Source organism: Lepidochelys kempii, chromosome 1 (genome assembly GCF_965140265.1).
Source record: "Lepidochelys kempii isolate rLepKem1 chromosome 1, rLepKem1.hap2, whole genome shotgun sequence".
Taxonomy (NCBI): Eukaryota; Metazoa; Chordata; order Testudines; family Cheloniidae; genus Lepidochelys; species Lepidochelys kempii.
In genome coordinates this window covers 21,358,964-21,372,740 of record NC_133256.1, presented here as the reverse complement: position 1 = coordinate 21,372,740, position 13,777 = coordinate 21,358,964, and the positions used below count along the sequence as shown (strand labels likewise).

The following is a 13,777-nucleotide window of genomic DNA, read 5'->3' as shown; positions in this document are numbered from 1 at the left end:
ACTTAAGAGGCTAACCTCTTGTCTAAAGAAGTTTTTCTTACCCTAAGTGTCCTCTGCAGCATTTCAACTAAGACTGGTTTCATGAATGTAAATGAACTGCCCTTTTACTTCCTAGGTCCGGGATCACAGGGTGTCTTCTCTGTTCCCCAGATAGTCCAGCAAACCTTTGAAGTGTATCTCAAGATAAGGTTGCCTTCCACCTCTGTATGATTTCTTTTTGACTTGATATTTCTGTTGACCTTGTATGTAAATTGGCCACCATTGTGTTAGCCTACAGTGCTTAATTTACATGCCGACAGGTGAATAAACATCTTTTGTCTGGCAGGAAACCTGTTTCTCCACTTCTGCTGTGATACAGACTCTTTAAGACCATATTTTCAGTATACATATATAGCGTTTGTGTGTACATTTCACAACAGTAGTAATGACTAATGTGACCATTGTTTTCATTTAAAACCTCACATGGCATTCTTTGATGAACGAGAATGTACTTACCAGAATCAAGATATTATTGTAACCCCATTGCCAGTTGGCATTGAGTTGTCATGGGTCACACAGTGTAAGCTGATTCATGTGAGCAAGAATCAATGACTCAATCATTGATATCAAATTTTCCATGTATGGGTTCCAATTCTGTGGATTTTGTGAAGAGTGTCCTAGGGAGAGAAGAAAATGCAGCTATTTTTGCTCATTAGCTATGATTTAAACTATTTCCTGTTTTTTCCTCACCCTTTTGTAAACATCAGTTTTTTAAAGTTAGACCAGCAGGAATTTTCAAAAACAAATTCTACTCCCAGACACACTACTTGTCATGTTAGAGTGTTGAAAGTGGTCTAATCGTTGGAACTTCAATGGAGATTCAGTTGGCCCGGGCTTGGAATGTAAAAGGCTATCACTCCTCCCCTCCCTGTCCCAAGCTATGAAAAATCAGTCACTTCAGCTGAGAACAGAATTTTTCTGTTTTAGTTATCTGATGCATTGTATATTTGGAACCCAATACAATGTCCATATAACCATACTCTGCATGATGATTTAGGTTACAGTGGTATTTTCAGATATAACTCTTGGCTTTTTGTAAGTGAACTAAGGGGGAAAAAGACCCATACCATCCGGTGATAACCTCTGTCTCCCCACATATAGCTTAGCAAAACGCAGCACTAGTATGTATTAATTGTTGTATCAGTTCTCGGGGATCCGTTTTCAGAGGCAGAAATACTCAGTGCAAGATTTAGCATTCATTTTATGCACATACCTGCGACAGGGCATTAGTTATAAAGATCTTTACCCTATGAATGAATTCATGTCATCCTTGGGCTGTATAATTAGCTGCAATGGATAAAACTAGAGATTACAATAAGGATGTAACTTCTTCCAGGCCCTGAATCCCGTTTAGCAAGACTCTTGTTTTGAAAATTCACTAAACTGCTGATTCAAAATTAATTTTTCCAGTGGCACTGGCTTTTCTGCCCAACTCATTTCTTCTAAAGTTAGCACATAAGAAAAAATTATGTGATAGATGACTTTCAGGAAGACATTTGTAATATGTGTAGTAGGTAATACCCTTACTCAGACCAGTAGGGAGGAAGAGGAAATAAATTTGTTCCCATACATGCAAGTTGTTCAGCTCTCGCCAAATCCTGATGCCTCGTCACTACAGGTTGTTGACAAAACTTTTTTGTTAATCTGTTGAAATGGAAACGTTTCACAGATATGGTTCAATATCAGTGAAATTCTGCCAGAAACAAGGCAGGTTTCTTGGGGGCTTACCTGCCCACTTCCTCTTCAGCCCTCCTCATAAACTTCCCAGGATCTCCACAAAATGGAATGACCATTCTTCACCTAGCTCTCCTCTTCACTCTTTATACATCGGAAAACTTCTAAAGTAATTAAAAATAGGGCTGAGTCAGTCAGTATTCAGAATTCTTTGCATAGCAACCCTTCTTACTGGCTAGCAAAAAACTCTTCCTTTTTTCAAAGGGACTCTGAAGCATGCATGTGCCCAGTAGGGATTTAACAGTATTTAATCCTAAACAAATGTTGAAAGGCTCATTAGAATAGCAGTACACTGGATTAAGCAAGTATTTCACAACTTCTGGAGAGTTTCCCCTCAAGAGAATCCTGTGCAGGCTAGAATGTAGCGTTGAGAGAGTTTTTTATACAAGTACGAAAAGCCATGTGGCTGCTTAGAAGGCTTGGAAAGAGGTTTCTTTACTGATGAGAATTACCACCACCATGGTTTGAGGGGGAACGAAGGGAAATGAAATTGCCTGTCTCTCTCATCCTCTGAAATATGATTTATAATCCATGAAGAGTACACTAAAATTGCTCTTCTAAAATGTTTTTAATTGAAATAAAGAAAATGTAATCTTCAACATAGAAGGCCAAATACTGGTTTTGGTTAGACATGCAATTCCTAAAGTATGAGATAGACTAGACAGGGTGAAACCTGAATTGATAAGAAAATTTCTCCTTTAGGTTCCTGAATTTATTTAATATGAATAATAATCTTTATGTAGTATTAATAGTAAATCTTCATGCTGCTGAATATCTCTTAAATAAAATCCCATAATTATATTTAAAGGTAATTAAATTAGATAACATTCAATACCTTAAATTTAACCTGAGTGTACAGGGAACTAAAGGTAAAGCTGGTCAAGAACTCCTAGTTCACTTCTTAGTACAGGTAGACATTATTTCCTGGTAATCTACTGATAGCTTGATTACAAATGCCAAAGTGTTGCAGTTCAAATACAAGACAGCACAAAGCTTTAAGCAAGCAAACAGGCTGGTCTGCCAACGGACTGGTCCTGTCAGCTTTCCACCCTCTCCTTTATTCTTTCTCTCCCCCCGCGCATTACATTCTCCAACAGATAAAAGGAATACACTGGTTTTGTTTAACATTCTTATTTACCAATTTCTATCTACCGCATTCCTTGCTCTCGGGCCTTGAGCCCAGTCCTGGGAGGCTTCCCACGGTTCATGTCATCTAGGCGAGATTCCAAGGTTCATGCCCTTGAGAGGAGCTGTGTGCGCACTGCTCCTACACAACACTCCGGGTGTGCCCTGAATGTTTCCAAGTGCATGAACCTTGTATGAATCCTACACCGAAGTGTTGATGTAGGCAGTATAGGTGAAGAAAGCCTTTGTACTACAATCAGTCCTTGAAGCCACCACATGTGAGCAGTAACTGATTAAGAAGTTTTGAAAGAGACCTTGCCTGTGGATGCACACCGAACACCATAAAACAGATATTAAAAAAAAGAGTTCTACAGAGGTCTGATCCCTAGCCTGCCCCAACCACAATGTGCACAATGTCCCTTTTTTCAGCTATGGCAGAGCAACATGCTTATGTCTAAGTAATGAATGCTACAGACGCTCATTTTCAGTTGAAAAGTTTACATTTCATAGCGTGACTACTGCTAATTTGATCTGGTAGAAAAATAGTATAGTTTTCTGCCAGTACATGTCAGAGCATCTGACGTGTATGTGGGGGAGGGGGATTTTGTCTGAAGAGTTCATGTCTGCAATACATTTACTGCTAATTCACTCTCATTAAAGTAGGCAAGCATAGGATTATTTATTGTTAAGATGTACACTTTTGCTATTTGTAGTAACTAAAGGCCTGATTTTGAGAGGTGCTGAGCTCTCAACTCCAAATAATGTGAATGCAAGCTGCAGGTGCTCAGTGTCTTTGAAAATCAGACCTCAAATACGTACTTCATGAAACCAATGCAATGTGAACCAAAGAATCACAAAACTGTTCGATAGCCAACACTAAATTGGAGCAGACCACAAGGACGTTGAAACCAAAGTTGATTTTTTTTCAAGTTTCTTGCAGGATGCTCTACAATCTTTGTTTAGAAGTTTTGATCCGAGCCTAGCATTGAAACTCCTAAAAAAATAGGATCAAGTGGTCTTTTTATCTTCGAATTGTCATTTCTAGTTACCAAAAAGTTCCATCATAAGGAATATTGTTAGCCTCGTAATCTTCATAAAATTAGATTGGCATTAGAATTGCAAGGTTTACTTTGTAAGTAAAGGAGAAATTGTCTGCAAGTTGGAAGGCAACTTGTCAAACTGATGGTTACATGCCATCAGTTATCCTAACTTGAAATTGATTTGCGTTCAGTGTATCTCTTTGCGTGTATGTAGCTCAAAACATTGCTGCTAGCTGTGCAGAAAGGTTCTACAAATAGGGTATGTTTGAAGAAGAAAAGTTGTAATTATGCCAAATTTTACTGCCTTGTATCTAATTTTAATGCCTGTATGAGAAGTTTGTCCTCGTGTGGCTAATTCTAGTTTAGAGCAAAGGGTCCTTCAATCCTTCACCAATACCAGTTAAAATAGTAGTTAAACCCTGTATTCCTCCACTGACAGCTTTGCCCAGAAGTGTGTGGGTTGTTTGTGTTGTTTGCAAATTACGCTACAAATTTTTTGGAAGTTTGATAGCTCTGAGTTATATAAACTGTTTAAGTGCAGGATTAAATAAGATTCCAGCAGAGCAATAACTTCTTATTGATTCAAAATCTTTTTTTTCTCCATCTAGCGTTTTATCCAGTATCTAGCTTCCAGAAACACACTGTTTAATTTGAGCAATTTCCTAGACAAAAGTGGATTGCAAGGTAAGGTATCTTCATTTAAAATCTAACATGGTATTTTAGGGAATAGTGAATACTTTATTTTCACAAGTTGTGGTGAACTGCCTCTCTTCTGTTGTTAAAAAATTGCATATCATTCCAAGAAGTGAAATTCTTTATTTTAGAACACTTCTGTGGATGTCATTCATAATCTTCCAGCTGACTAGCATTTGTGGCATTGTAGAAAATACTGCCACATGAAAAGAATAGATATAATTTTTTATCTTGCATAGGTGTGATTTTTAGTCATGCTATTTATTCTAGTTCTGAACCAGTTTCCAACAACAGCCAATACAAGATAAAATGAGAGGTTAAAACTCCCACAATGTATTCCAGTTTCATCATGGGGCAGGAGATAGTTCTTGATGCTGGCTGGTACTAGTTGAAACAAAAAGACCAATAGCACTTAATTTTTATTTAAATTGATGGTCATCCAGCCTCCTCCTATGCCTATGTAGGGTTAATTAAATGAATAAATATGAAATAAAATTTTCAGTTTCCAGGTCTGAAGAAATCAATTCTACCAGGGAAGAAATCAGTTTAAAAATTAATATTATTGTTTCATAGAGGTCCAGCTGAGATTGGAATCCCATTGTGTTAAGCACTGTACAAGTATATAGTAAGAGACAGGTCATGCTCCAAAGATAACGATTTGATCAGATCAGACTATATTGTATTCTCTCTGCCAGGGGTTCTCAAACTTCATTGCACTGCAATCCCCTTCTGACAACAAAAATTACTTCACAACCCCAGGAGTGGGGACCGAAGCCTGAGCCTGCCCGGGTGGGAGAGGGGGCCAAAGCCTGAACCTCACTGCTCTGGGCAGGGGGCCAAAACTGAAGCTCAAAGGCTTCAGCCCCAGGTAGGGGGCTTGCAACCTGAGCCCCACCACCCAGGGCTTAAGCCCTCAGGCTTTAGCTTTGGCCCCGGGCAGTGGGAGTCAGGCTTCAGCCCTGGGGCCCAGCAAGTCTAAGCCAATCCTGGCGACCCCATTCAAAAGGGATCATGACCCACTTCGGGGTCCTGACCCAAAGTTTGAGAACCGCTGCTCTACACCAAAAACTTCACAGCTACTATCTCACACACTGGGGTCCTCCTTTTATTATTATTATTTATTATTATTGAATGATTGAATTATATCTTGCAAAATTCTACTTGCCTCCTTGTAAGGAAGGGGTAAATAAAATTTTTAACAAGGAAATAATATTTGTAAGCTATCCATTGTCATGGTAAAGGGTAGGCAAATACATCTTTGTGCCTGAGCTACTCACTTTTCATGTATTCTGCAAGGCTGGGAGAAGTATAACAAAATAAAAGAGGTTTCAGAATAGCAGCCGTGTTAGTCTGTATTCGCCAAAAGAAAAGGAGTACTTGTGGCACCTTAGAGACTAACCAGTTTATTTGAGCATAAACTTTCGTGAGCTACAGCTCACTTCATCGGATGCATTCAGTGGAAAATACAGTGAGGAGATTTATATACACACAGAACATGAAAAAATGGGTGTTATCATACACACTGTAAGGAGAGTGATCACTTAAGATGAGCTATTACCAGCAGGAGAGCGGGGCGGGTGGGGAGGGAAAAAACCTTTTGTAGTGATAGAATCATAGAATCATAGAATATCAGGGTTGGAAGGGACCCCAGAAGGTCATCTAGTCCAACCCCCTGCTCAAAGCAGGACCAATTCCCAGTTAAATCATCCCAGCCAGGGCTTTGTCAAGCCTGACCTTAAAAACCTCTAAGGAAGGAGATTCTACCACCTCCCTAGGTAACGCATTCCAGTGTTTCACCACCCTCTTAGTGAAAAAGTTTTTCCTAATATCCAATCTAAACCTCCCCAGCAGTTAACAAGAACGTCTGAGGAACAGTGCGGGGGAAAGTGGTGTTGGAGAGCTGCCTATGACCATCGCTTATAAGCACTGTAGTGTCCAGGAAGTGGATCTCTTGTGTGGACTGGTCCAGGATGAGGTTAATGGTGGGATGGAAATTGTTGAAATCATGGTGGAATTCCTCAAGGGCTTCTTTTCCATGGGTCCAGATGATGAAGATGTCATCAATATAGCGCAAGTAGAGTAAGGGCATTAGGGGACGAGAGCTGAGGAAGTGTTGTTCTAAGTCAGCCATAAAAATGCTGGCATACTGTAGGGCCATGCGAGTACCCATAGCAGTGCCGCTGATTTGAAGGTATACATTGTCCCCAAATGTGAAATAGTTGTGGGTGAGGACAAAGTCACAAAGTTCAGCCACCAGGTTTACCATGACATTATCGGGGATAGTGTTCCTGACGGCTTGTAGTCCATCTTTGTGTGGAATGTTGGTGGGCTTCTACATCCATAGTGGCCAGGATGGTGTTTTCAGGAAGATCACCAATGGATTGTAGTTTCCTCAGGAAGTCAGTGGTGTCTCGAAGATAGCTGGGAGTGCTGGTAGCATAGGGCGTGAGGAGGGAGTCTACATAGCCAGACAATCCTGCTGTCAGGGTGCCAATGCCTGAGATGATGGGGCGTCCAGGATTTCCAGGTTTATGGATCTTGGGGTATTCTATGTGCTACTCAGCCTGGACCAGTCCACACAAGAGATTGACTTCCTGGACACTACGGTGCTAATAAGCGATAGTCACATAAACACCACCCTATACCGGAAACCTACTGACCGCTATTCCTACCCACATGCCTCCAGCTTTCACCCAGACCACACCACACGATCCATCATCTATCTATAGCCAAGCTCTACTATACAACCGCATTTGCTCCATCCCCTCAGACAGAGACAAACACCTACAAAATCTCTATCAAGCATTCTTACAACTACAATACCCACCTGCTGAAGTGAAGAAACAAATTGACAGAGCCAGAAGAGTACCCTCAAGTCACCTGCTACAGGACAGGCCCAACAAAGAAAATAACAGAACGCCACTAGCCATCACCTTCAGCCCCCAACTCAAACCTCTCCAACGCATCATCAAGGATATACATCCTATCCTGAAGGATGACCCATCACTCTCACAAATCTTGGGAGACAGGCCAGTCCTTGCTTACAGACAGCCCCCCAACCTGAAGCAAATGCTCACCAGCAACCACACACCACACAACAGAACCACTAACTCAGGAACCTATCCTTGCAACAAAGCCCGCTGCCAACTGTGTCCACATATCTGTTCAGGGGACACCATCATAGGGCCTAATCACATCAGCCACACTATCAGAGGCTCGTTCACCTGCACATCCACCAATGTAATATATGCCATCATGTGCCAGCAATGCCCCTCTGCCATGTACATTGGTCATACTGGACAGTCTCTACGTAAAAGAATAAATGGACACAGATCAGATGTCAAGAATTATAACATTAATAAACCAGTCGGAGAACACTTCAGTCTCTCTGGTCACTCAATTACAGACCTAAAAGTCGCAATATTACAACAAAAAGACTTCAAAAACAGACTCTAATGAGAGACTGCTGAATTGGAATTAATTTGCAAACTGGATACAATTAACTTAGGGTTGAATAAAGACTGGGAGTGGATGGGTCATTACACAAAGTAAAACTATTTCCCCATGTTTATTCCCCCCACCGTTCCTCAGACAGTCTTGTTAACTGCTGGAAATGGCCCACCTTGATTATCACTACAAAAGGTCCCCCCCCGCCTGCCCCGCTCTCCTGCTGGTATTAGCTCATCTTAAGTGATCACTCTCCTTACAGTGTGTATGATAACACCCATTTTTTCATGTTCTGTGTGTATATAAATCTCCTCACTATATTTTCCACTGAATGCATCCGATTAAGTGATTTGTAGCTCATGAAAGCTTATGCTCAAATGAATTGGTTAGTCTCTAAGGTGCCACAAGTACTCCTTTTCTTTTTGAAAATAAAAGAGCAAAAACTAAATGAACTCCTGTACATGCTGTAGTAGGGACCAATTGCTTGAAACTGTAATTGTTTCAGTCAGATGTCTCTTTGTTTAAAGTAGGTGTCGGGCAAGAAACAGATACTGGTCCCTATTCCCAGGTTTCCCCACTGCTGCATGTAATTCTGTTCATGCTTGGAGCCATTCTTAAAAAGTTATTCATTTGCGTGTACTGAAATTGCCATTTTGTCTCCAACTTTGCACTTTATATAGCTGCTTCAATTTTGTTTTGCCATAATTGTAGTATAATATACATATTCTTGCTGATGGCTGTGGACAGCAGTTTTCATTGTGGTAAATGACTCAAAACTGTCAAGTTGAGACTTAATTTTCAAGGGGAGACTGGTATAGAATATGAAAAGAGACCTTTACCATCTAACTCCAGTGTTTCCTCTGGGGAATAAAGCAGAGGATAGGATTTCTTGGCCTGCACCCATAGGAAATATTTTTGGATGTAATTAAGATACGTCAGTCTAATCCTACAATATTTGCGTGTGCAAACCCCCACTTATTAATGTCAATTTAGTTCAGTGCATTTTGCTGTATTAACTTTTAAAAGAGTATGTATGGACTTTGAGATTGGCTCTGAAAACATAATACTTTTGTACATATATGTATGCTAATTAAGAAATCTTACAACAAATAAATCAATAAGCATATATAGGCACTTTCTATGCTAGGAGCCACAAATTTATGTAAAAATACTTAATCTGTTCACTGACTTCCAGGAGATCGTTTACTTCAGATGATAAAGGAAATTACACGGTATTGTGACATCTCTAGATATTTGCCACATAATATATAGAGATTTTTCAGGGTATGTGCTGTACAGTGTATAGCTCTTAACACCACAATATTTTTAAATGTGCCAAAAAAAATGGACATCAGTCTTTTGTAACAGTTTTTTATATATTGGTGGATTAAGGGAAAATTTATAGATTGTTTTTGTTTACAAGTGTGTATCTTATTGCCTAGTCAGAATAATTGGTTTTGTATAAAAATTGACTGGAGGAAAGATAAGCTGTTGAAACCTTTTCTCTTTTAGGGTATGACATGTCCACATTTATCAGACGGTATAGTAGGTATCTGAATGAAAAAGCAGTTTCTTACAGACAAGTGGCTTTTGACTTCACCAAAGTAAAAAGAGGGTAAGAACTGTAGTTTTTATTTTTCTTATCTTTAAGATGTGGCTTGCAGTACATACTAACAAGCTGTTCTCAGATAACCAAGTTGGTTATCTTTTCACTGGTATTGATCAATATACTCTGTGCATTATGCACCAAAAATGTCAGTGCAGTTGAGTTGTAATGTGTCTTCAGAAATTTTGGGGAGCACTGTCTTTTGAAAAAAATGAAACGGAAATCAGTCTGTGCATTGGATTGAAGCAACTGGTGGTAGCTACCTAATCTGGCCAATAAAATGTTTCTTGATATGCCAGAAAGCTGTCTTGTGTTTGGCACCATTGGTGTTTAACTACACTTCTCATTTGAGAAGATTATGGAGATGGGCATTTATGTGAAATATCTTGCTGTACTGTCTGTTCCTTCTTCATGCCACTCTCAAAGTGGCTGTTTGTACAGTCCATAGTACTATAATGTACTATGTATAATGGTAATTACACAGAATGACCATCATGCCTTTTATGGGATGGGGAGTGGGGGAAGACACCTGATCAATTTATGTATCTATGACATACAGTGGCTAACTGCTGGTTAAGCAACTGCTTTAGATATGGCATACGTTAAAGCCATGGTGGCTCTAATGTAGTTGAAGCAATAAATTAACCATGCTTCAAGTGAATGTTCACATGGATTCTGCTCTTGGTGCTCATGTTCCCTATTGACACAAGATCTGGTTCTTTTGGTCAACAGTACTTGCTGGGGCCAACCCTGTGCCCCAGATGTCTTTTTGCCCCCACCCCCACCAGTGGTATAAAGGGTGGGACCAGCCATCCCTCAGTTTCTACTTCCTGCAGCAGCAAGAAGGAACCCTTGCAGTGTCGTCCTGCTTCTCTGTGACTGTGTTATAGTTGGTGATAGTGAATAGTTAATGTAGCTGTTAAGTAGTTAACTTTGTTTGCCTATATGCCTTAAAAAGAGAATTTTTATTACTCCTTTTACTAACCTTTCATGCTTGTTAGGCATCCACCTGCATTCTTCAGCCACCTTATCCCCCGAGATACTATTGAAGCAAGAGATGGACTCTCTTCTTAAAGTAATGGGAATAAAATCCCCTGATTGTGAACTCTCCATACCAAAGAGAAAAAAAGATTGGTGTCCCATTCTGGGCATTTGTCTCAACGGGTTTGTTCATCATTTCAAACTCGGGATGGTGATACTGGTCTTCCCAAGAGTGTTTACTAAGTACTTGGCAGTGGTAGCAGCTCGCTTAAGGAGGCAAGGAATCCAGGTCTACCCTTACCTCGATAATGGATTGATCCAGGGAGTATCACCTCTGTAGGTGATCTTAAAGCTCTTTGCCACATAGGGCCTCAAAATCAGTGGAGAAATACCCACACTTACTTTTATTTCAAAGCTTAGAGCTCATAGAAGCAGTGTCAGCAAGAGCTTATCTTCCAGAAGACTCCAAACCATAGTGGACCTGATCAGCTACAATCTCTCTCAAAGACATCAGTAAGACCATGACTCAGACTTCTGGGACATACAGCCTCATACTTCTGAGACAGCTTGCCAGACTTTGCCTAGTCTCCAGGAAAGGGCAGTTGAAATCAGTGCATCTATGCAGCAGATCCCCATATAGCCATGTTGGTCAGGATTCCACAAGAAGTCCTGTCCACATTAACTGCGGAAGACCCATTGCAGGTGTGCAACGTAGTACTTTTCTCTGCACCTCTACCAACTAAAACTCTGACACATGTCTGCACCCAGGGATGGGAGGCTCATCTAGATCACTTTGTAACTTAGGGCCTGTGGTCCCTTCCTGGAGCTCATCTGCACATAAATGTCCTGGAACTGAGCCATCCGCTTCACATGCAAAGCATCCTGTCTCAACTGCACGGATCTGCTATTCCAGGGCTGATATAGCACCACAACTATGCATTATGTCAACAGACAGAGAGGTTAGGTCATCTCCACTCTGCAAGGAGGCCATTTGGCTCTGGGCTTAGTGTATTCATCACTGGACCATGCCACTGGCCCTGCATCTTTCAGGTGTTCAGAGCTCACTAGCAGATCACTTCAACAGACAGTTCTCAGACAACCACAGGTGACTGGTCAAGAGTCCAGTGTTGCAGAGCGTCTTTCCCAAGGGGGGATATCCAAACAGACCAGAATAAGAAATGCCAAGTATTCTGCTCCACGGAAGTTTCCAGTGCAGGCTCCCTGTCATATGTCTTTCTCATCCCCTGATGGCAGGCCTGAGATATGTCTTTCTTCCAACTCCCATATTACAGAGAGTCATGAGGTAGCTGAGACAAGATGCATGATTGATAATCATGACCGCCCTGATGGGGCCAGGCAATTCTGGCATTCAGATCTGGTGAACCTCTCAGTGTAGCCCGCAGTCACTTTGCCTTTGATGCCCAATAGCCTTGAGAACCATCAAATTCTACAGCTGGACCCATTTTGGTTAGCCATGATCTAGACTGTCAGATATAACTGACATCCCCCAAAAGAATCTGTGGATCTGAAATTTAGAATATCCTGTTCCAAAACAGGAAAGCCTCAACTAGACTAATCTAGCTTCATAAATGAAAGAGGCTTTCTATTTGGGCATCTTGTCACCAGCTGTCTTCCCTCAACAACACCCATTCAGCAATATTGGACTATACACTAGTCCTGAAACAATGTGGACTTGGTTTGTTCCATAATGCTTCATCTAGTAGCAGTATCTGCAAATCACCTTTCTTTCCAGGATTGCAGTGTATTTTCTCGCTCTACACTGGCTAGATTCCTTGAGTGCATTATTAATGTTTCTCCCCCAGCTTGTGCTCCCCCTCCTTCTGGGTCCTCAATGCAACAGGATTCAGGGTCCCCCACATTTGAGCTCTTAGCAACTTGTTCCCTGTATAACCTACCAATGAAGACTGCCATTATATCAGCTCGAAGGGTAGGGAAGATTCAGGCACTCAGGGCGGATCTCCCTTATTTAGGGTTCCATAAGAAAAGGCCTCATCCCATGTTCCTGCCCAAAGTTTTTTTCATGTTTCAGATGAACAAGTTTATTCATCTCCCAGTTTTCTTCCACAAGTCTGGCTCACACCCTGGGAAAGCTAAACGTCATACACTTGATCTAATGGTATTAAGGTGGAATCCCTATAGACAATTACTTGGAGAGAATGGTTACTTACAGCAACTGTGGTTCTTAGAGATGTTGTCTACGTGGATTCCATGACCTGCTCTCCTTCCCCATTACTGCAAAGTTGTACTCCTCTGAGATTCTGTATTGGTGAAGGAACTGAGGGACGATTGATCCTGATCTGTCTTTTATGCCCTTGGGGTGGGCAAGAATATCTAGGGTGCAGCTGTGGCCCCAACACACACTACTAGCAAAAAGAACCCACCCATGTCCACCTGGGGTCCAGGTGCACCAAGAGTGTGATCCTTGTGGACACCCCTCTTGAAGAAGCACATCTACTGTAGGGTAGTTAACCATTCTTTCACCACCTGACCAACAGGCAAAAGGACTGTTTTTAATTGTAAGGAATTCTGTTAATAGGAGAAAGTTATTGCTGGTGTTTGTTCCTTGACATGTTTGGCTTTTTCCAGCTGTAATAATCCTCAGCCTTTTGTGCTACAGAGAGTCCAGTGGATTCTGATTTTTAGTTTGAACAAGCGAGAGGTTATAAGAGGTAGAAGTTTTGACTTTGGTATCAAGCCTTTTTACATAAAGTGAATGTTGTTTTTAAGTCCGTGTAGTGTAGAAAGCAAATGTTTACTATCAATTTTTGTTGTTAGTTTCCTCCTAGGGCACCTTCTTTTTCTCTTAGCCTTTGTGTCTTCTCTGGGTATCTAGTTTAAAATGTCAACCAAATGAAAGTTAAATAGACACAGATAACTGACATTCTCTTTTAAAAAAAAAAATCCAATTATTTTATTTAAAAAAACTTGTCAAGTATAATTGTAAGATCTTGTTCAGTGTTCCTGTAACTTCAGATTTCCAGACAGTGTATTTATAATCCTACATTTTATGAATGCTTTTAAAAGATGTTAGCGAGACAAGGTGGGTGAGGTAGTATCTTTCATTGAAGCAGTTTCTGTTGGTGAGAGAGAC

General features: G+C 40.8%; 1 protein-coding gene across 22 annotated transcripts in view; it reads left to right on the top strand.

Annotated features, from left to right (window-relative positions):
- The window catches only part of PICALM (phosphatidylinositol binding clathrin assembly protein), a 118,761-nt gene that overhangs the window by 32,404 nt on the left and 72,580 nt on the right, over positions 1–13,777 (top strand). For all 22 annotated transcript variants that reach the window (XR_012157972.1, XM_073336461.1, XM_073336480.1 and 19 more), the window contains 2 exons: positions 4,547–4,622; positions 9,591–9,693. Coding sequence is in view for 21 of the 22 variants with exons in the window: in XM_073336461.1 (XP_073192562.1) it covers positions 4,547–4,622; positions 9,591–9,693 (179 nt within the window). In the remaining variant the exon portion in view is untranslated. The remainder of the gene's footprint in view (positions 1–4,546; positions 4,623–9,590; positions 9,694–13,777) is intronic.